The following is a 21,123-nucleotide window of genomic DNA, read 5'->3' as shown; positions in this document are numbered from 1 at the left end:
GTGATGTCGTCCAGGTGGTTCCAATCTGTGGCTGTTCGTACAAAGAATGAGTTTCGGTACTGTTCCGTGTTGCTGTTGGGTATTATGACTACTCTGTTATTATTCCTGATTGAATTTGGAATTGGTCTTGATGTCTCGCAGTCATGAAATATACGCTGTCGTGTTTTCCTTTTTCACGTTGGAAGTTAATAAAGTCTTTGCTAGGCATTGATGGAATTTGCTCCTATACTATTTTATAATAGAATGTTAGTCTCTGTTGTTTTTGTTTTGGTCATGAAACCCTCTTCCCTTGTTCTGTAATCCTTCTGGATGAAACGCGCCCCTCTCCGTTGGATGCTTTCCAATTTGTTAATGTTCGTCTTTATGTACGGGTCCCAGAGTATTGCTCCGTATTCCAAGATGGATCTGACAAGAGCAATGTGTGCAGTCTTTCTACATTCTCTGTGGGGCAGTGTTGTAGATTGCGTCGTTGGAAGCCTAATGTAGAACTGGCTTTTTTGTGGTACTTGCTATATGTTCTTGCCACTTCATATAACATGATAGTTATAATCCTAGGTATGGGTTTGTCTGTACGTGATCTAAGTTGTGTCCATTAAGTTGGTATGTGTTTTGCTTTTTCTTCTTAATACAAAGAATGTAACATTTTTTGGCATTAAATTCCATCCCCCTGTTTGCAGCCCAGGTTTCGAGCTGTTTAAGGTCGTCTTGAAGTGTTTCGTGGTCCTTGTTTGATATTATCAAGTTCTCGATAGAGTAGGCAGTCATCTGCGAAAAGTCTAACTGTTGATTTCACAGAGTCTGGCAAGTCATTTATATGGCAACCGGTGCCTCTTCAGAGAGTTCTTCCTCTATAGCTACAACAAGCAAATGGGAACAAAGGGGTACAACAAGCAAATGGAGACAAAGGGGTACAACAAGCAAATGGGGACAAAGGGGTACAACAAGCAAATGGGGACAAAGGGGTACAACAAGCAAATGGGGACAAAGGGGTACAACAAGCAAATAGGGACAAAGGGGTACAACAAGCAAATGGGGACAAAGGGGCACAACAAGCAAATGGGGACAAAGGGGTACAATAAGCAAATGGGGACAAAGGGGTACAACAAGCAAATGGGGACAAAGGGGTACAACAAGCAAATGGGGACAAATGGGTACAACAAACAAATGGGGACAAAGGGGTACACCAAGTAATTTTTCTATTTGAAAATTTTGTGGATTATCAGTCCAATGATTTCAATGCATTAACACTAGGTCTAGTATACCTGGAGTGGTGATCCTTTGTTCCAATCACTGCTCATCTTTTATCCGGTATATATCTTTAAAATATGTTATCTGTCACGTACAATTGTCACGTTGATCATTTTGTATCTCTAAATGACAAAGTGTCGCATACTGAAATAGCTACTAGTCTTGTGCCCCACTATTAACAGAATTATGGTCCATTATTAATTTTTTCCCTCAATTATTTTCCACAATATTACCAGATAAAAGGGTGGTTTTTATTGTACCGTGTTTAAACAGACAAACGTTAATTAGGTTGTTTTTCTTGGTATCGAAGAGGACAAGCATTTTAGTCTCAATTCGGCGACAGTTTGGCTTCCATATGCATGTAATACTGTAGAAGTACCGGTACTGGTATGTCTCCCGCACCGTGTACAGATACAGATTCAGATTATTTATTACACTCTCGACACATTTGTGTGTGATAAGTGGTCAAACATTCAAAACAACATACACGGCAGACAGAGTTAATTGTAACACATGAATAAATATATTAAATATGCATTAAAGTAACTCACTCAAGAATAATAAACTGCAATTGTATGACAATAATCAGCATGAAATACATAGGTTTTCTACAATTTTAAGAAAGTAACTCATTCTGGATAATAAGGGTCGATTACAAATTTCAAACATACCTCTCATTTTAGCTAAACTTGGATTTATATAAAAGTAATGTGCGATGTATTTATATCTATAATTAGTTATCTTAGCATTATTACATTGAAATAGATAGTGGTATTCATCCCCAATACCATTATTACATAGCAAACAAGTACGATTATTTCGTGGTATACCAATCCATCTACCAGTTTGAAATGGGTAATTTTAAGTTCGACATTCTAAATTTGCTGATGATTATACGTTCGCTGGAATTAAGCTTAACTAGATATGATTCAAAATTAAACTGTTTTTTAAAGATAGAGTAGAACTGTCCACGAGACGTAGAGTCAATAGGAGAGAACCAATTTTGAATAAATTAATCACATAAACGTTTTTTAAGCAAATTTTTGAAGAGTGATCTATTCATTGTACATGTGTTTTGGTATATTCAAATATTAGTAAGCCCTGTGTTATTAAGTAATGATTTTATATATCCAAGCCATTTAAATTCTGCAGTATTATTTTCTTGCATTTTTAGTACTAGGCGATAGAATACACTAGATAGCTTATCTCCTCTTGTTATTAATTTATGCCAAAACATTAGCATTCTAACTTAACTTTCTAATTCTAATGAAAATTTTCCCAGTTCGCCATACACCATAAATTTTGGTGTACTACTTCGAACATGTAAAATTTTCTTACAAAATTGCAGAAGATATTTTTCAATGATACTTACATTTTCAAATCCGCAGATTGAACATGCATAGAGTACAATTCAAGTTGTAAGTCAATAGATAAAGGAATGTTTCTTATTTTGGTATACACTGCAAACAATGCTTTCTTTGCCTGGTTAGCTAACTCTTTCTTTGTTTTAACGAATGATCCATTATAATTGAACAATATTCCGATATAAGGGTAAGAATCATCACGAGTAACAGGGCCCACTTGTATAAAACATCTCAAAGTTAAGGAAAATCTCAAGCAATGTATTGTCTATGGGGAATCTTAGACTTGAGGAAATCTCAAGAGTTGATATGTTTTATACAAGTGGATCATTAAATAGTGTAAAATTAAATCGGCGTCTGCTTTTCCGTTTTTCAAAAATTTATATTTTTGTCTTTTAGGTATTGATAGTTAATTTCCAGATTTCACAATAATTTTGAAAACAATAAAGTGCATTCTGTAAACCTTTTCAGGTGATTCTGACATCAACACAGTATCATCTGCATATAAAATAACAAATAATTTCACATACATACCAAGGTTATGTTCACATAAACTGTCAATTTCTTGCAAACATGATACATTATTTTGTTGAAGATACTCTTCTTAATCGTTTAGAAATATAGAGACAAATTTTCGTCCTGTTTTAAACCAACATTGCACATAAAAAGTCAGATATCTCATTTCCATTACGAACACAAGATTTTGTGTTTTCATATAAATTATGTATTACTTTGAAATGTTTTACTGTTAAAAGGATTGCATTTTTCTCCATAAACCGGCTCGCCACACCGCACCGAAGGCTTTTTTTAAAGTCGATAAATGTACAATATAACTTTTTGTTTTTTGACAAATATAGAGATAAGAATATGTAATATAATAATATTTTCAGTGGTTGAATACCCCTTTCCTAACCCGGCTTGTACTTGCGATATAAGATTAATTTCATCTGCTAATACAGTTAATCTATTGTTAATTATAGATATAAATAACTTGCCTAGACATGAAACTAACGTGATTGCTCTATAATTATCAAGATCGTGTGTATCACCTTTGTTTTTGTAGATAGGTTTAATAATTCAAACTCAATGCGGCAATGCACATCCGAGAGCAAAGGATCGAAGTCAGAAACTTCAAATTCATTTATACAATGGAATATTTCTGAAGATACCAAAAGATAATCTATCACTAATGAATTATTACATGTATGTTTTCCTATGTACTGGCCCTTTCCAAGTCTACCATTGGCAATATAAATATTGTTTTGCTGACAAAACTCAATCAGTTTGTTTCCAAAATTATTCACTCTCGAAGTACAATGACTGTACCTAACTAGAGGTATATTAATTACATATAATTTTCGAAGTCATACATTACATCAAATACAGACTCATTTTCATCAATATTTAGTACATCAACAAGTCTATTGTCTGGTTCAATAAAATAGAATTAAAATCTCCAATTAATGCTACTTGTGTATTGTCATTACAAAAATTAACCATTTCTCGCTCCATCCCCGCTCGCTCTAACTCAGAAAAAGCATAAACAGTTGAGTACCTGGAAGTCTCAGGGGGGATATATACATAACAATGATTTTGACAGTATTAACCATTGTGCATATTCAGAATTGCTTTTTTTGAAATGTAATGAGTGCTCAATACTTTTCTTGTAGGCTATAACAATGCCACCGGATCCTCTTTTACAGTTAGATCGATGTTTAGCATAGTATGAGTACCCTTCCGATAATTTTAGAACATCTAATTCGTCAGTTTTACTCTCTAGAAAACTAGTAAACCAAATGAAATGATAATAAGTTGCTCAAATTCTGGTAGAATCAATTTTGACTTAAGACCACAAACATTTAAAAATGTAACTTTTAGGGTAGAATTACAAAGTTCATTACAATAAGTGGAACCTCTTGTTTCGCATCCCTAGGGATTGCTATGTCCGTAGCCTGGGCCAGAAGGGTTGGTGCCACCGTGGGCAGCGTAGGGGTGTGATTGGGAGCAGAGTGTTGATCGTGTGGTTGATTGTAATGAAATCTGTGGTGGGCAGGAGGAGGGTTACCGCTGGGAGGAGCACTTCCATACTGCTGATGAAATCCCCGAGAAGGTGGTGGAATGTGCGCGTGAGGATCGTTAGGCTGTCGATATCCTGGGGTGGGAGTTGAAGGGGTGGCTGAAGCTGACCATTTATATATAATTCGTCCTCCTCAAGGCGTGCTGATTGTCCTCGTCGTTTGGCCTCCTTGAACATTGGATAAAGAAATTTCCTCCGTTCTTTGATTTCCGGGGGGAATTGTCCATGCACGGAGAAATGTATTTATTATAGTCACGGTATACCGGCATGTATGTAGTGCAGGTAGTACAGGTGTACTAGTGTCCGGATATGAGGCCAAGGTGACACAGGTAGCCGCGTGAGGCGGGACGGGTAACGTGTAACTGCACGAGTTACAGGTGCGACACGGGTGTCTATAGAGTATTAAAGGTGGTTTGAGGGTAACATAGTCATTCGAGTCTTGACGGTTCATCAACTCACTTCAAGAAATTATATTACAGACGATGAGCGAGAGCGACGTCCCAGCCGGTGACGGTAACGAAGCTAACGAAGCTGTAGGCGGCGATACACATGATACAGTCAAAGAAACTTTTGATTTATTTAAGAATTACTTGAGTACATAGCTGGTGAAGTTTAAACGTGATATTACTCAGTCCAACGAGATATCGTCAGAGAAAGCCGCGGGAAAGTTTAAAGAAGATTCTACAGTGAAATTTAAGAAAGCCGGGAACAAAGTTCAATTTGAATTCAACAAAGGAATTCAGGAATCCCTGGAGGCTGTGGGGGACGAGGACGAGAAGCGCATTAGGAAAGCAGAGTTCCGCGCTTTAGAGAACATTAAAACGAGAAAAATTGATGGTGCGGCACGTCACCGCAATTCTGCTCCCAGTACTGTTACTGGTCCTCTGGGGAGAGACGGCGGGAGAACGTCACATATCAACGGGAACGGGAATAATCAGACGTCGACAAACAACGCCTTTCAAGGGAGGGGATCGAATGCGCCCTTTCGTTTCAACAAGAGGAGAGCAGCGTCTTCCAACGATATGTGTTACCGGTGTGGATAGTTCGGTCATTGGAGGTGGCAGTGTGGCAAGACAAGGTCGGACACAACAGGAGACAGTAAATGAGCAGGGACACAATATCAGTGATGAGTACTTTTTACATATTTTGGTAGGGACCTGGGTTCAGTAAATGACCTGATATTTCAAAAACAATTTTTTGAGGTAGAAGAAAAGCGTACGCATTGTTCAGAAATGTCAGTAAAAGGACGATTAAAAAGTCGCCTTGAATTTTGGCGTGAAATTGAAGCTAATAAACATATTTTGAGTATCGTTGAATATGGATACGTGATCCCATTTTTGAGCGACGTAACAATAAGTCTGCCCTGGAGCACGCAGAATTTGTTACGGAGGCTGTAGGTGATTTAGTAATAAACCAGTGTGTGATACAAATACCGTTCTGCCCCGTAGTAGTGAATACATTGACGGTGTCGGTAAATAAATCTGGTAAGAAACGGCTTATGTTAGACCTCAGGAAAGTCAATGAAGTAGTGTTACATGAGAAAATTAAATTTGAAGATTGGAAGGTTGCTTTACAATTGTTTAAGGACGGGGGTTATATGTTTAAATTTGACCTCAAATTAGGGTAACGTCATGTAGATATTGTAGCGGCTCCCCAGACATACTTAGGTTTTTGCTGGGAACAAAAGTACTATTGTTTTACCATTCGGTTTGAGTTCTGCTCCATACATTTTCACAAAATGTTTGAGACCTTTAGTAAAATTTTGGAGATTACAATCCATAGACATAGTAGTGTACCTTGATGATGGATGGAGTTGTAGCGATACTTTAGTTAGGTGTGAGAGAAGTTCGGCTTTTGTGTTATGTACACTGTTGAAAGCTGGTTTTATGGTTAATGCTCAAATCTGTATGGAGTCCTGTGCAGAGTCTCGAATGGCTGGGATTATGCTGGTCGTCTGTGGATTTTACCATTAGTATACCGGACAGAAGGTTGCGAGATTTATCCGAATCTATAGAGACGGTACTCTGGAAATTGCCTAGGGTAGCAGCTAGGGAAATAGCCCAGGTGACTGGTAGAGTTATTTCACTTAACCCGATAGTGGGAACGGTTTGTAGACTCATGGCGAGGTTTTTGTATAGGTTTATTAATAGACAAGAGTTGGGACGGTATTAAACGGATTGATTCAGACGATAGGTGCGTTGTAGAGCTATTCTTTTGGAAAAAACAGGTAGCGAAATTAAACTGCAAAAAAATAGCACGTTATGAGGTGCCTCGTACGATAGTATATTCGGATGCTAGTGGTTCAGCTTGTGGGGCTTTTATGGTCAAAGCCGAGGGTAGTATTTTCCATAAAACATTTACACAGATAGAACGAGGTAAAAGTTCTACTTGGAGGGAGCTTAAAGCCACTGAGTTAGCTCTGGAATGCTATAAAATGGCATTAGAAGGGAAGACGGTAAAGTGGTTCACGGATAGTCAGAGTTGTGCATTGGTTGTAGGGAACGGGAGTACGAATGTTGAATGACATACTATGGCATATAACATTTTCGATATTTGTGCCAGTGGTAACATTTCATTAGAGGTACAGTGGGTACCGAGGGGTAAAAATCAGCAGGCAGATTACATAAGTAAGATGGTTGATTTTGATGACTGGGGTGTCAGTCCTGAGTTTTTTGAGTTCATAGATACTATGTGGGGACCACATACTATCGATAGGTTTGCGGATTGTAACAATAAAAAGTCGGAGAGGTTTAACTCCAGGTATTGGAATCCCGGATGTGAGTCTGTGGATGCTTTGGCACATAGTTGGAGAGGAGAAAATAATTGGTTAGTACCACCCATATATTTAGTAATGACCGTTATTAAGCATGTTGTGGCGAGTAAGGCAAAAGGGACATTAATTGTACCGAAATGACCGTCTTCCCCCTTTTGGACACTGATTTTTGGGGAAAATCTTGAGTATAAGCCATATGTAGAGGACGTGTTGGAGTTCTCGGAGATGGACCGTATTTTTATACGCGGTAATAACAAGAATTCGTTGTTTGGGTCTGATGATTTGACAGGATACGTTTTGGCCGTAAAACTAAACGGGCATTGTTGTTTTATACGTATACAATAACATGCATGTTTGTTGGCTCCGATTGATGCAGTGGCTTCCCCTGATGAAGAGTTAATGACAGAACACTACATGTGTTGGCTCCCCTTGATGGAGTGGCTCCCCCTGATGAAGCGGTATCGGTCCACATTAAGGACAGAACACTATGGGTTAGCTCCCCTTGATGGAGTGGCTTCCCCTGATGAAGAGTTAATGACAGAACACTACATGTGTTGGCTCCCCTTGATGGAGTGGCTTCCCCTGATGAAGCGAATATGAGACGAATTGTAAATTGGGGCTCAATGAGCCATTATGTACACGAATTATAATTTAGAAAATTAAAATGTTTAATTGGGTTTTGTTTTTGCGTATCCGATTTTCAGATGTGTTTACGGTCGGACGTTGGAAGGATATGAGAAATATTGTGAACCCTACATTGGCAGAGCTAGCAAGGTCGTTACCGGAGGTCGTAATGAAATCTCGTGCATCCAGCACAAGTAAGAAATACAGCTCGGGTTTTAACAAGTTTTGTAATTGGTGTAAAATATACAGCATTTGTCCGTTACCAGCAGATGATTCGTATGTGGCATTGTATCTTAATTCGCTGTTGAAAAAGCAGTGTTCTGTGTCGATCACAGACGAGGCTGTTTACTCTATAGGTTGGGTACACGATATTTCGGGGTATATTAATCCGTGTAAATCTACGTTGGTTAAAAACATACAGGAAGGATCGCATAGAATTATAGGGAGTCATACCGTTAAGAAGGAGCCTGTGACACCGGAGGTATTAGCGTCTTTGGTAAACGAGTTCGGAGGGCCGAAAGCTGGTTTGGCAGACTTACGTACTGTCAGTATTTGTGTTATAGGATTTGCAGGGTTTCTTAGATATAGTGAGATAAGTAAAGTACGGAGGTCCGATGTAGATTTTTGTGATACATATACGAAGATTCGCGTTCGAGAGGGAAAGACGGATTTGTATAGGGAAGGAGCGGATGTCATAGTCGCAAAAACGAATAAAATTTACTTGTCCAGTGGGTATCTTGAAGAGAGATTTTGTAAAGGCAGGGATTATCGATATTTCTGAGGATTTCATATTTCGGAGCCTGACATTTTGTAAATCAAATAATGTATTCAAATTGAGAGGTAGTACACCTCTTTCGTACACCAGGGCCTGGGAAGTAGTGTTAGAAATGTTCGGGAAACTAGGATTGGACTCTAAAAAATATGGATTACATATATAGTCTCGGGGCAGGAGGTGCGACGGCGGCAGCGAAAGCCGGAGTGCCGGACCGACTCTTCAAAAAACACGGACGTTGGCGGACGGACAAGGCAAAGGATGGGTATGTAAAGGAGGACATTCTCGAAAGAGCCACTGTCAGCCAGAGCCTTGGAATATAACGGGTAATATATATTAATAAAATCTCGCTCTCATCTTTATGTTTCGAAAATGATTGACCGTCGAAGGCCACTCCCATACATAGGTGTTGAGTTTTATATGATAAATGCTTTATGTTCGGTTGAACGTAGTAAATTAGAATCATAAATGTATTTATTATAGTCACGGTATACCGGCATGTATGTAGTGCAGGTAGTACAGGTGTACTAGTGTCCGGATATGAGGCCAAGGTGACACAGGTAGCCGCGTGAGGCGGGACGGGTAACGAGTAACTGCACGAGTTACAGGTGCGACACGGGTGTCTATAGAGTATTAAAGGTGGTTTGAGGGTAATATAGTCATTCGAGTCTTGACGGCTCATCAACTCACTTCAAGAAATTATATTTCCTTTTGTTAAATCATAAAATTATGAAATTTCCCCGTTTTCCTTGAGACAGGCATGGACTTCAGGGGGGATGCCGGGAAGAGAATTCCTAGAGTCGGGCCAGGATCCGGATTCAGGAGGGATGGAGAAGGGAGAATGGAAGAAAGATCGGGCACGTGCCCTTGTATTTCATGTATACATTTTTCCTGTAATAAAATGATTGACCGTCGAAGGCCACTCCCATACATAGGTGTTGAGTTTTATATGATAAATGCTTTATGTTCGGTTGAACGTAGTGAATTAGAATCATAACTGTTTTTTATCTGCCAATTTTTCAGGGACTGCATTAAGAACCTCCTCCTGTTACAAAACTTGGCCACAATGGACCTAGGTCTACCATCGGTTCTTGGTCGGAGCCTATGAACCACAATGGTGTCCACCGTTAACCCTACAAGCTTTAATTTGGGAAACTATACATGTATATGAGCAACCGTCATATTTAGCAATCTAGATACAAATATTTGTACATACTAGATAAATTAAACTTGGTCGAAATACAAACTTCTAAGAGGTTATGTTCTTGTTAACAATATTCGACATTAACTCAGTGATAGTTCCCATCGATTATTTTTTAAAGAGAAACAAATTAACACGTTCAAAATTACCGCAGAACTCAAATGATTTGGAAACGATTTCATTAAACTACACAAAATACTACTAGCTATGTACGTGTTCTTTATAAGTTCTCTCAAAAGGGGTCCAGACGTACCTGACTGAAACTAAAATGCTGACTATTGTCAATTTGCGTTATTTCTTTCTAAAACAATGTCAAGCCACATGTAGTTTTTTAAGATACGTTATGTAATTCAGTGGACGCATGAAAGAAGGGCATAATATTCTTGATACATTAACAATGCAGCATTGCTAATTGGACGAGATTTTAATCTCCCAGGTTGGGACTGGAAGAACAAAACTTTAAAATCAAAATCCACCCACCAGAAAATACACTATGATTTTGGAAATACTTTGGATGACACTGGATTAGTACAACTAATAGAACAGCCAACCATTAAAGATAATACATTAGATCTATTGATTACAAAATTACCAAATCAGGTTCCTCGAATCGAAATCATGCCAGGTATCTCGGATCATGATAATGTCTTCACAGAATTCAATTTAACACCATCTAAAATAAAACAGACACCAAGAAATGTGCCAATTTATAACGAGGCAAACTGGGACACCATAAAAAGAAGTAAAAAACTTTAAAACACCATACAGGCAAAGGTTAATTCACATACTGTAGAGGAACTATAGCTAGTGTTAAAAACAAAACTTAACCAACTAGTCAGTGAGCATAATCCACACAAAAAACTCACTACTTAAAATAAAACACCATGGTTAACAGCTGAAACAAGACAAATAATGAAAACAAGAGACCGACTATATGACAAGATGAAAAAATCTGGAAATGAAAAAATGAGAGACAAATATAAACAACTTAGACAATCATAATGGCAATACATTGAAAATAGTGTTACATCAAAACCTCAAACATTAAAACATTTCGGTCATATATAAAAAGTATAAAAACTGACTACTGTGGAATAACATCATTAAAACAGAATGGGAAACTTATAGCTGACACAAAGCAAAAATCAAATGCTCTCAACATGCAGTTTCAATCAGTTTTCTCACAACCAAATACGATCATCGCAACTGAATTTAAAAACAATCAGTACGTGCAACAAAAAACAGTTTATCCAACTATGCAAGATATAAAAATAACAACCCAAGGTATCTCCAAACTTACTTAATCTTAACCCAGCAAAGGCAAGTGTAACAGATGAGCTAAAACCACGCCTCCTCAAGAAGCTAGCTCATGAAATGTCACCTATCCTATGCCTAATCTTTCAAAAATCCTTAGACACTGGCGAAGTGCCCATTGATTGGCGAACTGCACATGTCTGCCCAATTTACAAGAAAGGGTCTAAATATAATCCAGATAATTATAGACCCATTTCTTTGAAATACATATGTTGCACAATTATGGAACATGTTGTAGCAAGTGCCATTATGACACACACAGACAACCATAACATCCTGTATCCCCTTCAACACGGGTTTCGAAAATGTAGATCCTGTGAATCTCAGCTCTTGGAATTTATATTCAGATGATGTCACCAAAAATATTGAAAACTCAAAACAAACAGATGTATTAATAATGGATTTTTCAAAAGCATTCGATAAAGTCAGCCATAATCTACTCATACACAAACTAAATCATTATGGGATACAGGGTAAAACAAATGCATGGACACATAGCTCCTTATCACATAGTACCCAGGCAGTTATCCTTGAGGGTGAGACGTCAGGTTATATTTCTGTAATGTCAGGTGTTCCCCAAGGTTCAGTTCTGGGTCCACGTCGGTTCTTGTTTTACATAAACGACATACCTGTTGGCTTAAATTCCACCAAACGTCTATTTGCCGATGATACCATTGTTTTGTTTCGTGTTTCCCTTGTGATAAAATCAAACAGTGACTGTAAAACCATTCAGAAAGATCTTGATATACTAGGTATTCCAACACATGGAAAATGGCTTTTCATTCTGACAAGTGTACTGTTTTATCCATCAGCAGAAATAAAGATCCTTTCAAATACAACTACACTTTACGTGGCCATACATTTCAACACCGTGACAAGGGGCCGCGGTGGCTAAGTGGTTCAGGCCTCTGACATTCTGCTACCACTAGTCCTCCACCACTGGGTCGCAGGTTCGAGACCTACGTGTGGCAGTCGCCAGGTACTAGCCATAGGTCGTAGGTTTTTCTCCGGGAACTCCGGCTTTCCTCCACCACAAAAACCTGGCGCATCCTAAAATGACTATACAAGCTGTTAATAGGACGTAAAACACAAACAACCCAAACCAAACCACGTTGACAAGGCAAAATACCTAGGGGTGACCATACAATCCGACCTTAAATGGCACAGTCACATTAACAAAATATGCAATATGTCAAACAGCACACTTGGTTTTCTCCGAAGGAACCTTAAAATCAGTTCCACCTCAGTAAAGGAACAGGCGTATAAGTCCCTAGTCAGACCACCACTAGAATATGCCTGTTCAGTCTGGGGCCCTTACCTTACTGAGGACGTAAAAATAAACCTTGAAAAGGTACAACGAAGGGCCGCCAGATGTCACTAACCGACACAGAAACATCTCAAGTGTTAGTGACATGATAACAAATCTAAAATGAAGAGACCTAGTACACAGGAGAACAGATGCCTGTCTTGTCATGCTCTATAAAATAGCATACCAACTAATTGCCATCACAAAAACAGACAGATTAATACAACCTCTTAGACAGTCACGATACACACACTCACTCTGTTATCAAATTCCATCTTGCAGAACACTTACACCTATAGCTGATATAGTTGATATAGTTGTCGACACCAATGCCTATGGATAGTTTCAGGTAGCTTTTTGCGGCGCATTTTAATGTTCCTATACTGATACCCGACTTCCGGTGCGTATTGATATAGAGGAATTAAAATCCAGAAATCTTACAGTTAAAAGGTGAGTTAAGATATTAAATGATCTGACTGGATCTTGCTAATAGCAGGAGGCATTGATTTACAGGGGTGTTCAGACCAAAACCTGTTGAGTCTGTGTTTAAAACTATTTACACCAGGGGCATTTACCACATGGTTTGACAGACTATTCCAGAACTCCACAACCCTGTTGCAATAACTGTTACTGCTTAGTTGTCTATTGGTTCTCTTTTTAAACAGCTTTTTGTTGTTCCCTCTTGTCTGGAATCCTGGGTTTTAGTGAACATTTTGCTGTGATCTACAGTGTCTGTTCCCTCTAGGATCTTGTATGTTTAGATCAGGTCAGCTCGGTGTCTTCTGTACTCTAAAGAAGGTAATTCTAGATGGCGCAGTCTCTCTGAGTAAGGTTTGTTTGCTAGACTTGGAATTAGACGAGTTGCTCTCCTTTGTACATTTTCCAGTAGTTTGATGTCTTTTAGCAAGTATGGTGACCAGACAACACTTGCATATTCAAAGTGTGGGCGGACGAGAGATTTGTACAGTGATAAAAACATATTTTTGTCCATAAATGAAAAAGTTCTAAAGATTAGTCCTAGGTTCCTGTTGGCTTTTGCTACAGAAGTTGATATGAGATTTTCAAACATTGCTGTCTACAATGACTCCGAGGTCTTTTTCACAGTCTACTGTACATATATTGTGTATCTGATTGTAGCCGGGTTCAGGTGCTACACAGATTCTTATAAATCACGAAGAATCAAATTCCCAGTTATGCAATCGTTTTATTGGAGTCGAAAGACCCTGCAATAGCACAAATAAAACATATAAGCACATATTCAATACATAAAGATCTACATTATACAATGGACATCAAATTGGCTTTACATAAAGATACACGATACCCGTAACGGTTGCAATTAACATTACGAATTTAATACAATACATTTGAAATACATACACATGATAAATTATAGAATTTACCAATTTTGCACATGAACTATGATAATTACGAGATAATTAAATAGTGCCTTATATTAAAAATATCTACCCTATCGCTCCGACAGGGGTCTAATGATGATAACTCTACGTATAATATACGTTGCTTACATAATAGGTATATGGTTCTGTTGAAAAGGAAAATAACAAAACTTAATATATAGTAAACATGTTAAGCAAATTACTTTTAAAATACTTTAGAGTGAATTACAGTTACCATAAAAAGATAATGGAAACCACACCCAAAAATACGTTTATCAAAGATATTTTAACTTCTTCAAATATTTTAGCAAATGCAAACATACTAATTCCATAAAGGTTACTCTAAAATATAGTATTTTAAATAGCTCAATACTAATATGTTTCATACACTTACTCTGAAATAAGTAGAGTTCTGTTCACCGCAGTCGGTATAATATATGTCGGTATAGGTTTCTATGTCAGTGCGGGAGTGAAGATACAAGACGTAAAAGTGCACGAGCTGACATGCGATCACGTGACAAGACATTTACATAACAAAACAGCACAGGTAACAAACACTTGAGACACACGTTGACCAAACAAACTGGTTGAACGAGTACGAGAATCGGTATATAAAAATAGTTAAGTACGTCAGGCATACGTACAACTTAAGCATTCTCACTTAGACAATACTATATAGTTTAATAATTTGAATTAAACTCTTATTACAAAATAACCTAAAAAACATAGCACTGCCACATGATCATCCTGCTTGATAGAGTAGTGGTGATTGTCCCTCGTCTGTCCAATGTTGAGATGTTTGCATTTATCCACGTTGAGTTTCATGAGCCATGTGACGGTCCAATCACAGATTGAGTTAAGAAGATCTGACTGGAGATGGTCTGTATCAACTTTGCTGATAATTGTTCTATAGATTTTAATCATCTGCGAAAGTTTTGTAGTACTGGAAATGTTATCTGGGAAGTCGATGATATATATTAGGAAGAGTATTGGTCCTAGCACACTTCCCTGTGGGACCTCGCTCGTGACGTTTATTAAACTTGACTCTGAACCGTTCACTACTACTTTTTGTTTTAGGTTCTTCAAAACGCTTCTATCCTGTTGAGTGTTTCGCCTTCCACATCGAAACTCGAGAGTTTATGCAGTAGCCTTCTGTGAGACACTTTGTCAAAGGCTTTGCTGTAGTCTAGGTACACTACGTCAGTTGTCTCCCCTTTGTTTAGCTCTACCATCCAATCTCCCAAGGATTCTAGTAGTTGGGTTGTACATGATCTACCCGGTCTAAAGCCGTGTTGGCAGTTTGTTAAGAAGTTGTTTGTTTCCGTGTGTTCGAATAGTTTGTCCCTGATGGTTCGTTGTAGAATTTTGCTGGCCATTGCAGTTAGGCTTATTGGACGATAGTTGTTAGGTTTCTTTTTTGAGCCACTTTTGTGGTTAGGTGTTACATTGGCCTCCTTCCAAGCATTAGGTAATTTTCCTTCTTGGAGTGATTTTTTAAACAGTTGTGATAATGGCGTCTTTATTTCTGATACTGCCTCAACGTATAGTTTTGGATGTAGACCGTCAGGCCCAGGACTTTTGTTGGGTTGACCTTTTTGTACAAGCTCTTCAGTTATTTCAATCATGTTCAGTGCTGTGTTTGGTGTTTTCATAGTAATGTTTGGGGGTTCACCCGTCACGTCTTCGACAAAAACTGAGAAGAAGTAATTATTCAATGTGTCAGCAGCTTCTTGGTCAGATTGTGTGTGTTCTCCATTAGTTTTTCCAAGTCTGTTTAAGGTTGATTTTGTTTACCTTTTTGATTTCACATACTTCCAGAATACCTTTGAATTGATTTTGATCTCGTCAGCCAGTTTGTTTTCGTGTACATAGTTTGATCGCCTGATGTAAGCTGTAGCCTCGTTTCTTGCTTGCTTGAATTGGTCGTTCTCTGGTACATGTTTCTTTACAATATTTGATAGGTTATCAACAAAACAGTTCCAGGCTCCCTCCGTGTTGAGACAGTGAATATAGTCAGTTATCATGTGTAAATAGTTTTATCATATCATAAAAATAAAAATAAAAATGTGTTAATAACTATATGTAGATATATTTAAATCGTTTTTGATTTAAAAAAAAAAATCATTTCTTTTTACTCTAAATATTGTTCCGCTAAGCCAGGCGTAGTCCATAAAAAGTGGCATAAACTTTAGTTTGTTAAAGACGGTCACTACAAATTAGAAGTAGAAGTACATTGTTTTTTTATTCTGCGAAACTGTGCATTTTTAGCTCTGCTTAAAGAACGGTCCAAGTGTGTTCGTTTATCGTGGAATATTTCTGCACCACACGTACCATTTCAACCGGGATACGCGAATGTAGTCCTAATCTAATATTCTGTGCTATCCAAACTTCAATTTAACCGGATATATTACTCTGCACAGACTCGGGAATTAGAATATCCTATAAACCGGAAGTAAAATATTATAACTGCTGTAGTCTCGTTCAACCAGACTCTTTTTGTCTGCGCTATGCCGAACAGAGAGGTGAACACGCGTCTGGTTGAACGAGACTATAACTGCTGCTGCTGTCTGCAGTAACCTTGCAGATAGAAACATATCAAGATGTCTCACCGTTATATGGCTTTAGGTCGTAGAGGACATGTTTTTCTAAGGAGCATGTTGTCAGGAAAATCTATGAATCCTGAGGTATGTTTATTTAGAAATGACAGCGCATATAATATCCGAATCTACAGTAGAGCAATTCTAAGTAGTTTCTGTTGTACATGTATAGTCGCCTAGCTTCACTCTAGAATTTTCTTCTAGCTTTTGGTAGATCAACGAAATGGAAGGCTGGCAGTCGCTGAATCCATAGTGGCAGCCTGATATTCTCTGTTATAAACCTTGTCCGTGGCCCTTTATCTAGTGGAATCTCTCTTTGTAGAGAACTGAATTACATAAACCGCACATTTTGGTCTCTGTGGAGTAAACATGTAACTTGCACACGGTAACAGGTTGTTTCGCCCTTAATCCTGTTCGCGCTAAGGTTTGTTTCACCCTCAATCCCGTTCGCCATAGGTTGTTTTGTCCTAAAAAAAAATTATTTATCTGCTTTATATAATAATTAATATCTAAATATATCAACTAAACTTATTGATGACTTTCTACATTGGTGTTAGGTATTTCAGTATGCGAAAACGGAGTCTGCTTTCCACAGCTACTGTTTGTCACACTCGCTTACAAACAAGACAAACGCTTTTTTTTATGAAATTGATTTTAATGACTTAAAACTACTAAAATTGAAAGAAACAAACAAGGTTTCACCCTAATATTTTTGATTTAGGGCGAAACAACCTAGGGCCAACAGGATTTGGGGCGAAACAACCCGGAACCCTTTTACACAGCACCAGCTTCCTCTGGCCCCGACACCAGACTTCAACATTCTGACAGAAAAATGTCTGGTGTGGGGCCAGAACCCACTACTCTATGGGAACAAGGAACTCTCCAACACTATTGGTTGTGGGAAGTAATGCAGTGCTGGCAACAAAAGTCAGCTATATGACACAACACATACCTCAGGTGTCATGTCATTTCGCCCTAAACATGTCCGCATCGGTTGCGTTTGGTTGTTCCAGCCTAAAAATGTTTGTAAGGTGACAGTTTTTTGGTCCTGTTTAGTTGTGTACATTTTCGATACTTCTGGGGTTATGCTCACTTTTGCTTTCTACACTCCTGGAATGTATGTCATAGCAAAACATGAAGGCACCATCAATATTTAGCTATTTGATTGGCCTCGGATAAAAAAAAACTTGACCAATTGACTGATTTGTTCGGCTAATTTCCTGTCCTTTGATGATTACAGACGAGAGACTACCGGGCTTCAAAGCCTGTCAATGTTACCATTACATGACCGATTATGTTATGTACATCAAATTAAGGGTAAAACAAGTCTCCTGTCTCATCTACAAGGTAGGGCACACTGAGCCTTCAAATTTTGTCATGACATTTTACAGTGTTGCAGGGAGCGAAAGTAAGCATAACCCCTGTACTTTGAGGATTATATGTGTATGGCTAATACAGTCTCATTTGAAATTACCCTTGATCTTTTTGGTCATATTAGATTTATTGAATTCATGTGTGATCGATCTGCACATACAATGTCCCATACACATGCATAAAATTCTTCCAACATAATTGTGTATGAAACATGAAAACAGGAAGATATTCAACCAATAAAAACATATCGAATTATATGTATAATTTAAAATTATATTCATCATTTAAAATGATATAATTACATTAGGGTGAAACAACTTTGGACAAACTGGGTTTATAGAGAACTGACCTGTGGGATTCAGCGTGAAACAACCCAGATCCCATACCTCGCATATGTATCTTTAAATTGGTTATTTATTTATCCAATACCGCTCTTTTTAGCCCACCATCATCTGATAGTGGGCTATTCAAATCCCCCTGCGTCCGTGGTCCGTCGTCCGTGGTCCGTCCGTAAACAATTCTTGTTATCGGTATTTCTCAAGAAGTACCAGAGGGATCTTTCACAAATTTTATATGCAGGTTCCCCTTGGTCCTTAGCTGTGCAGGGCAACTTTTGAGACTGATCGGATAAACAACATGGTCGACAGGCAGCCATCTTGGATTTTGATAGTGAAAGTTTGTTATCGCTATTTCTCAAGAAGTACTAGAGGGATCTTTCTCAAATTTTATATGTAGGTTCCCCTTGGTCCTTAGCTGTGCAGGGCAACTTTTGAGACTGATCGGATAAACAACATGGCCGACAGGCAGCCATCTTGGATTTTGATAGTGAAAGTTTGTTATCACTATTTCTCGGGAAGTATGGGAGGGATCTTTCTCAAATTTTAAATGTAGGTTCCCCTTGATCCCTCGTTGTGTATGTTATATTTTGAGACTGATCATAAAAACAAAATGGATTAAAAGAAGAACTAAACAGATCTTTCTCGTATTGCAATGATCGATTCTATTTCTTTCACATTAATTACTGTACTAGTAAATATGTGAAATGACAAACTTACTTTGAAGGTTGGCTTTCATACACATCAGTATTAAGTTTAGATCAAAAGTTACCTCAAGGTGCATTTACTGTTATCATGACTCGATCAAACAGATTAGAGGAAAGAAGAGAAAAGATCAAACTAATAAAGAACTATTGAAGATGGTACAAAGGTGGGCGCCAAGATCCCTCTGGGATCTCTTGTTGTATTATGAAAAGCATTGTTCAACAGATGTGATACTATAGTCGCAGAACAACAGGACAAAATACAAGAGCAGAATCAAATCGCTAGGGCAATGAAAACCTGTGCATATCCGGAATGGGCTCTACAACAGGTACAAAAACAGTGTCAAAGTAAGGGGAAGAACAAGCAAAGGCCAGTCAATAACAAAACCAAAGGTCAAGTGGGCATTCTGTATATATAAGGTATGTATATCCCAAACCATCCAGAGGATATATTGCAGTCATTGGAGAGACTTGAAGACGATTTGTAGGTTATGCAAATTACACAGGAGTGACTCATCGACAAGTTGTACTGATCCGAAATGAAAGCAGAATATTCGTATTGAGAAGAATTCTAGACCGCTCTTTTTATATGATTTATTCAAAAGGTTTTTTGCGAAATTTACAAAATGGCTTCACTCATGAAGGTGGGAAATTGTTGAACGATTGAAAACTGAGGACTCTTCTAATGGAATATAGCTGGAATCTTTTTAGGCCTCTTAAGTAGTGTATGACTAAATGAGTTCTGTGTGAAATTTTCCTTAGTTTTCGTTAGTCTTGACTTTTTGTCGTTAGGCTCGTACATATGATTGACAAGTTTTCTATACAGCATTCGCCTGAAATTCTTTCAACAACAATTGTTTGTGAAACATGACAACAGTAAGTTTTTAATTCTTGAAAACATTAAACTAATAAATATAACTTCAAAATATATGCTCTTATTAAAGTGAAGAAACCTTTGACTAACTGGATTTTAGAGCTGTCACAATATATATCGGAAAACTGGTATATCACAATACACAGGAATATCGTATCGTACCACAATACAAAGGTGAAATATTACTGTATCGCAATATTTTTCAAAAGCATGTTTTTAGGTCACCTGAGCTTTGCTCAAGTGACCTATTCTGATCGCTTTTTGTCCGTCGTCATGGATAAACGTTTCACATTTTCAACTTCTTCTCAAGAACCAGTGGATGGATTTTTTTCAAACTTGGTCTGAATAATCCTTGGTAGATGATGCAGCAAAATTGTAAAGTTTGGATTCCTACCCCAACCCCAGGGGCCAGAACGGGGCCTCAAAGGGAAAATTAACCAGTATTTCAAAATTACCAGACTCGGAGGTACTACAGTCAATTTCTCTGAATGGATAGAAAGATCACCATGGGCTGTGCTCAAATTGTAAATCGTAGTATCCCCGGGGCATCCATTCTCTCTTGGGGTGGGGGTAAAGTTTACTATAGGGAAACAACACATTTGGGTATTTTTTGTCAATTTTCAGTAGGAAATTATTCTTACTTGTTGAGAATCATCCTTGGAGGAAGATGGTATCAAAGTGTAAAATTGGGATTCCTGCCCCAACCCAGGGGCCAGAACGGGGCTTCAAAGGGAAAATTAACCAATATTTCAAAAATCTTCTTCTCAAGACTGAGGTTCTACAGTCTTTTCTCTGAGTGGATAAAAAGGTCATCAGAGGTTTTATTTAAATTGTAAATTTCAGAACCCCCGGCTCATCTGTTCTCCCTTGGGGAGGGGGGTAAATTTGACTATAGTTTATATAGGGAAAAAAGACTTTTGGATATATTTTGTTAATTTTCAGCAGGAAATTATTCAGACCTGGTCAGAATCATCTGGTTGAAGAGGGTTTTACATTATAAAATTAGGATTCCTGCCCCATCCCAAGGGGCTAGGGTGGGGCCCCAAAGGGAAAATATACCAGTATTTCAAAAGTCTTCTTCTTCCGACTCAAAGGTACTACAGTCAATTTCTCTTTATGAATAGAAAGGTACATTATCTAAATTGTAAATTTCATCATCTCCC

The 21,123-nt window shown here is 38.0% G+C and overlaps 1 protein-coding gene across 1 annotated transcript in view; it reads left to right on the top strand.

Annotated features, from left to right (window-relative positions):
- Positions 1-16,556: 16,556 nt before the first annotated feature.
- LOC110461656 (AFG3-like protein 2) overlaps positions 16,557-21,123 on the top strand; it is a 31,408-nt gene continuing 26,841 nt past the window's right edge. Inside the window, exon 1 of the mRNA XM_021515218.1 lies at positions 16,557-16,760. Within this exon, the coding sequence (XP_021370893.1) occupies positions 16,677-16,760 (84 nt within the window). The 5' untranslated portion in view covers positions 16,557-16,676. The remainder of the gene's footprint in view (positions 16,761-21,123) is intronic.

The sequence above is a fragment of the Mizuhopecten yessoensis genome, unplaced genomic scaffold (genome assembly GCF_002113885.1).
Source record: "Mizuhopecten yessoensis strain PY_sf001 unplaced genomic scaffold, ASM211388v2 scaffold10647, whole genome shotgun sequence".
Classification (NCBI taxonomy): Eukaryota; Metazoa; Mollusca; class Bivalvia; order Pectinida; family Pectinidae; genus Mizuhopecten; species Mizuhopecten yessoensis.
Note: the sequence above shows the minus strand (reverse complement) of the source record. Positions and strands in the feature narration are given on the sequence as shown.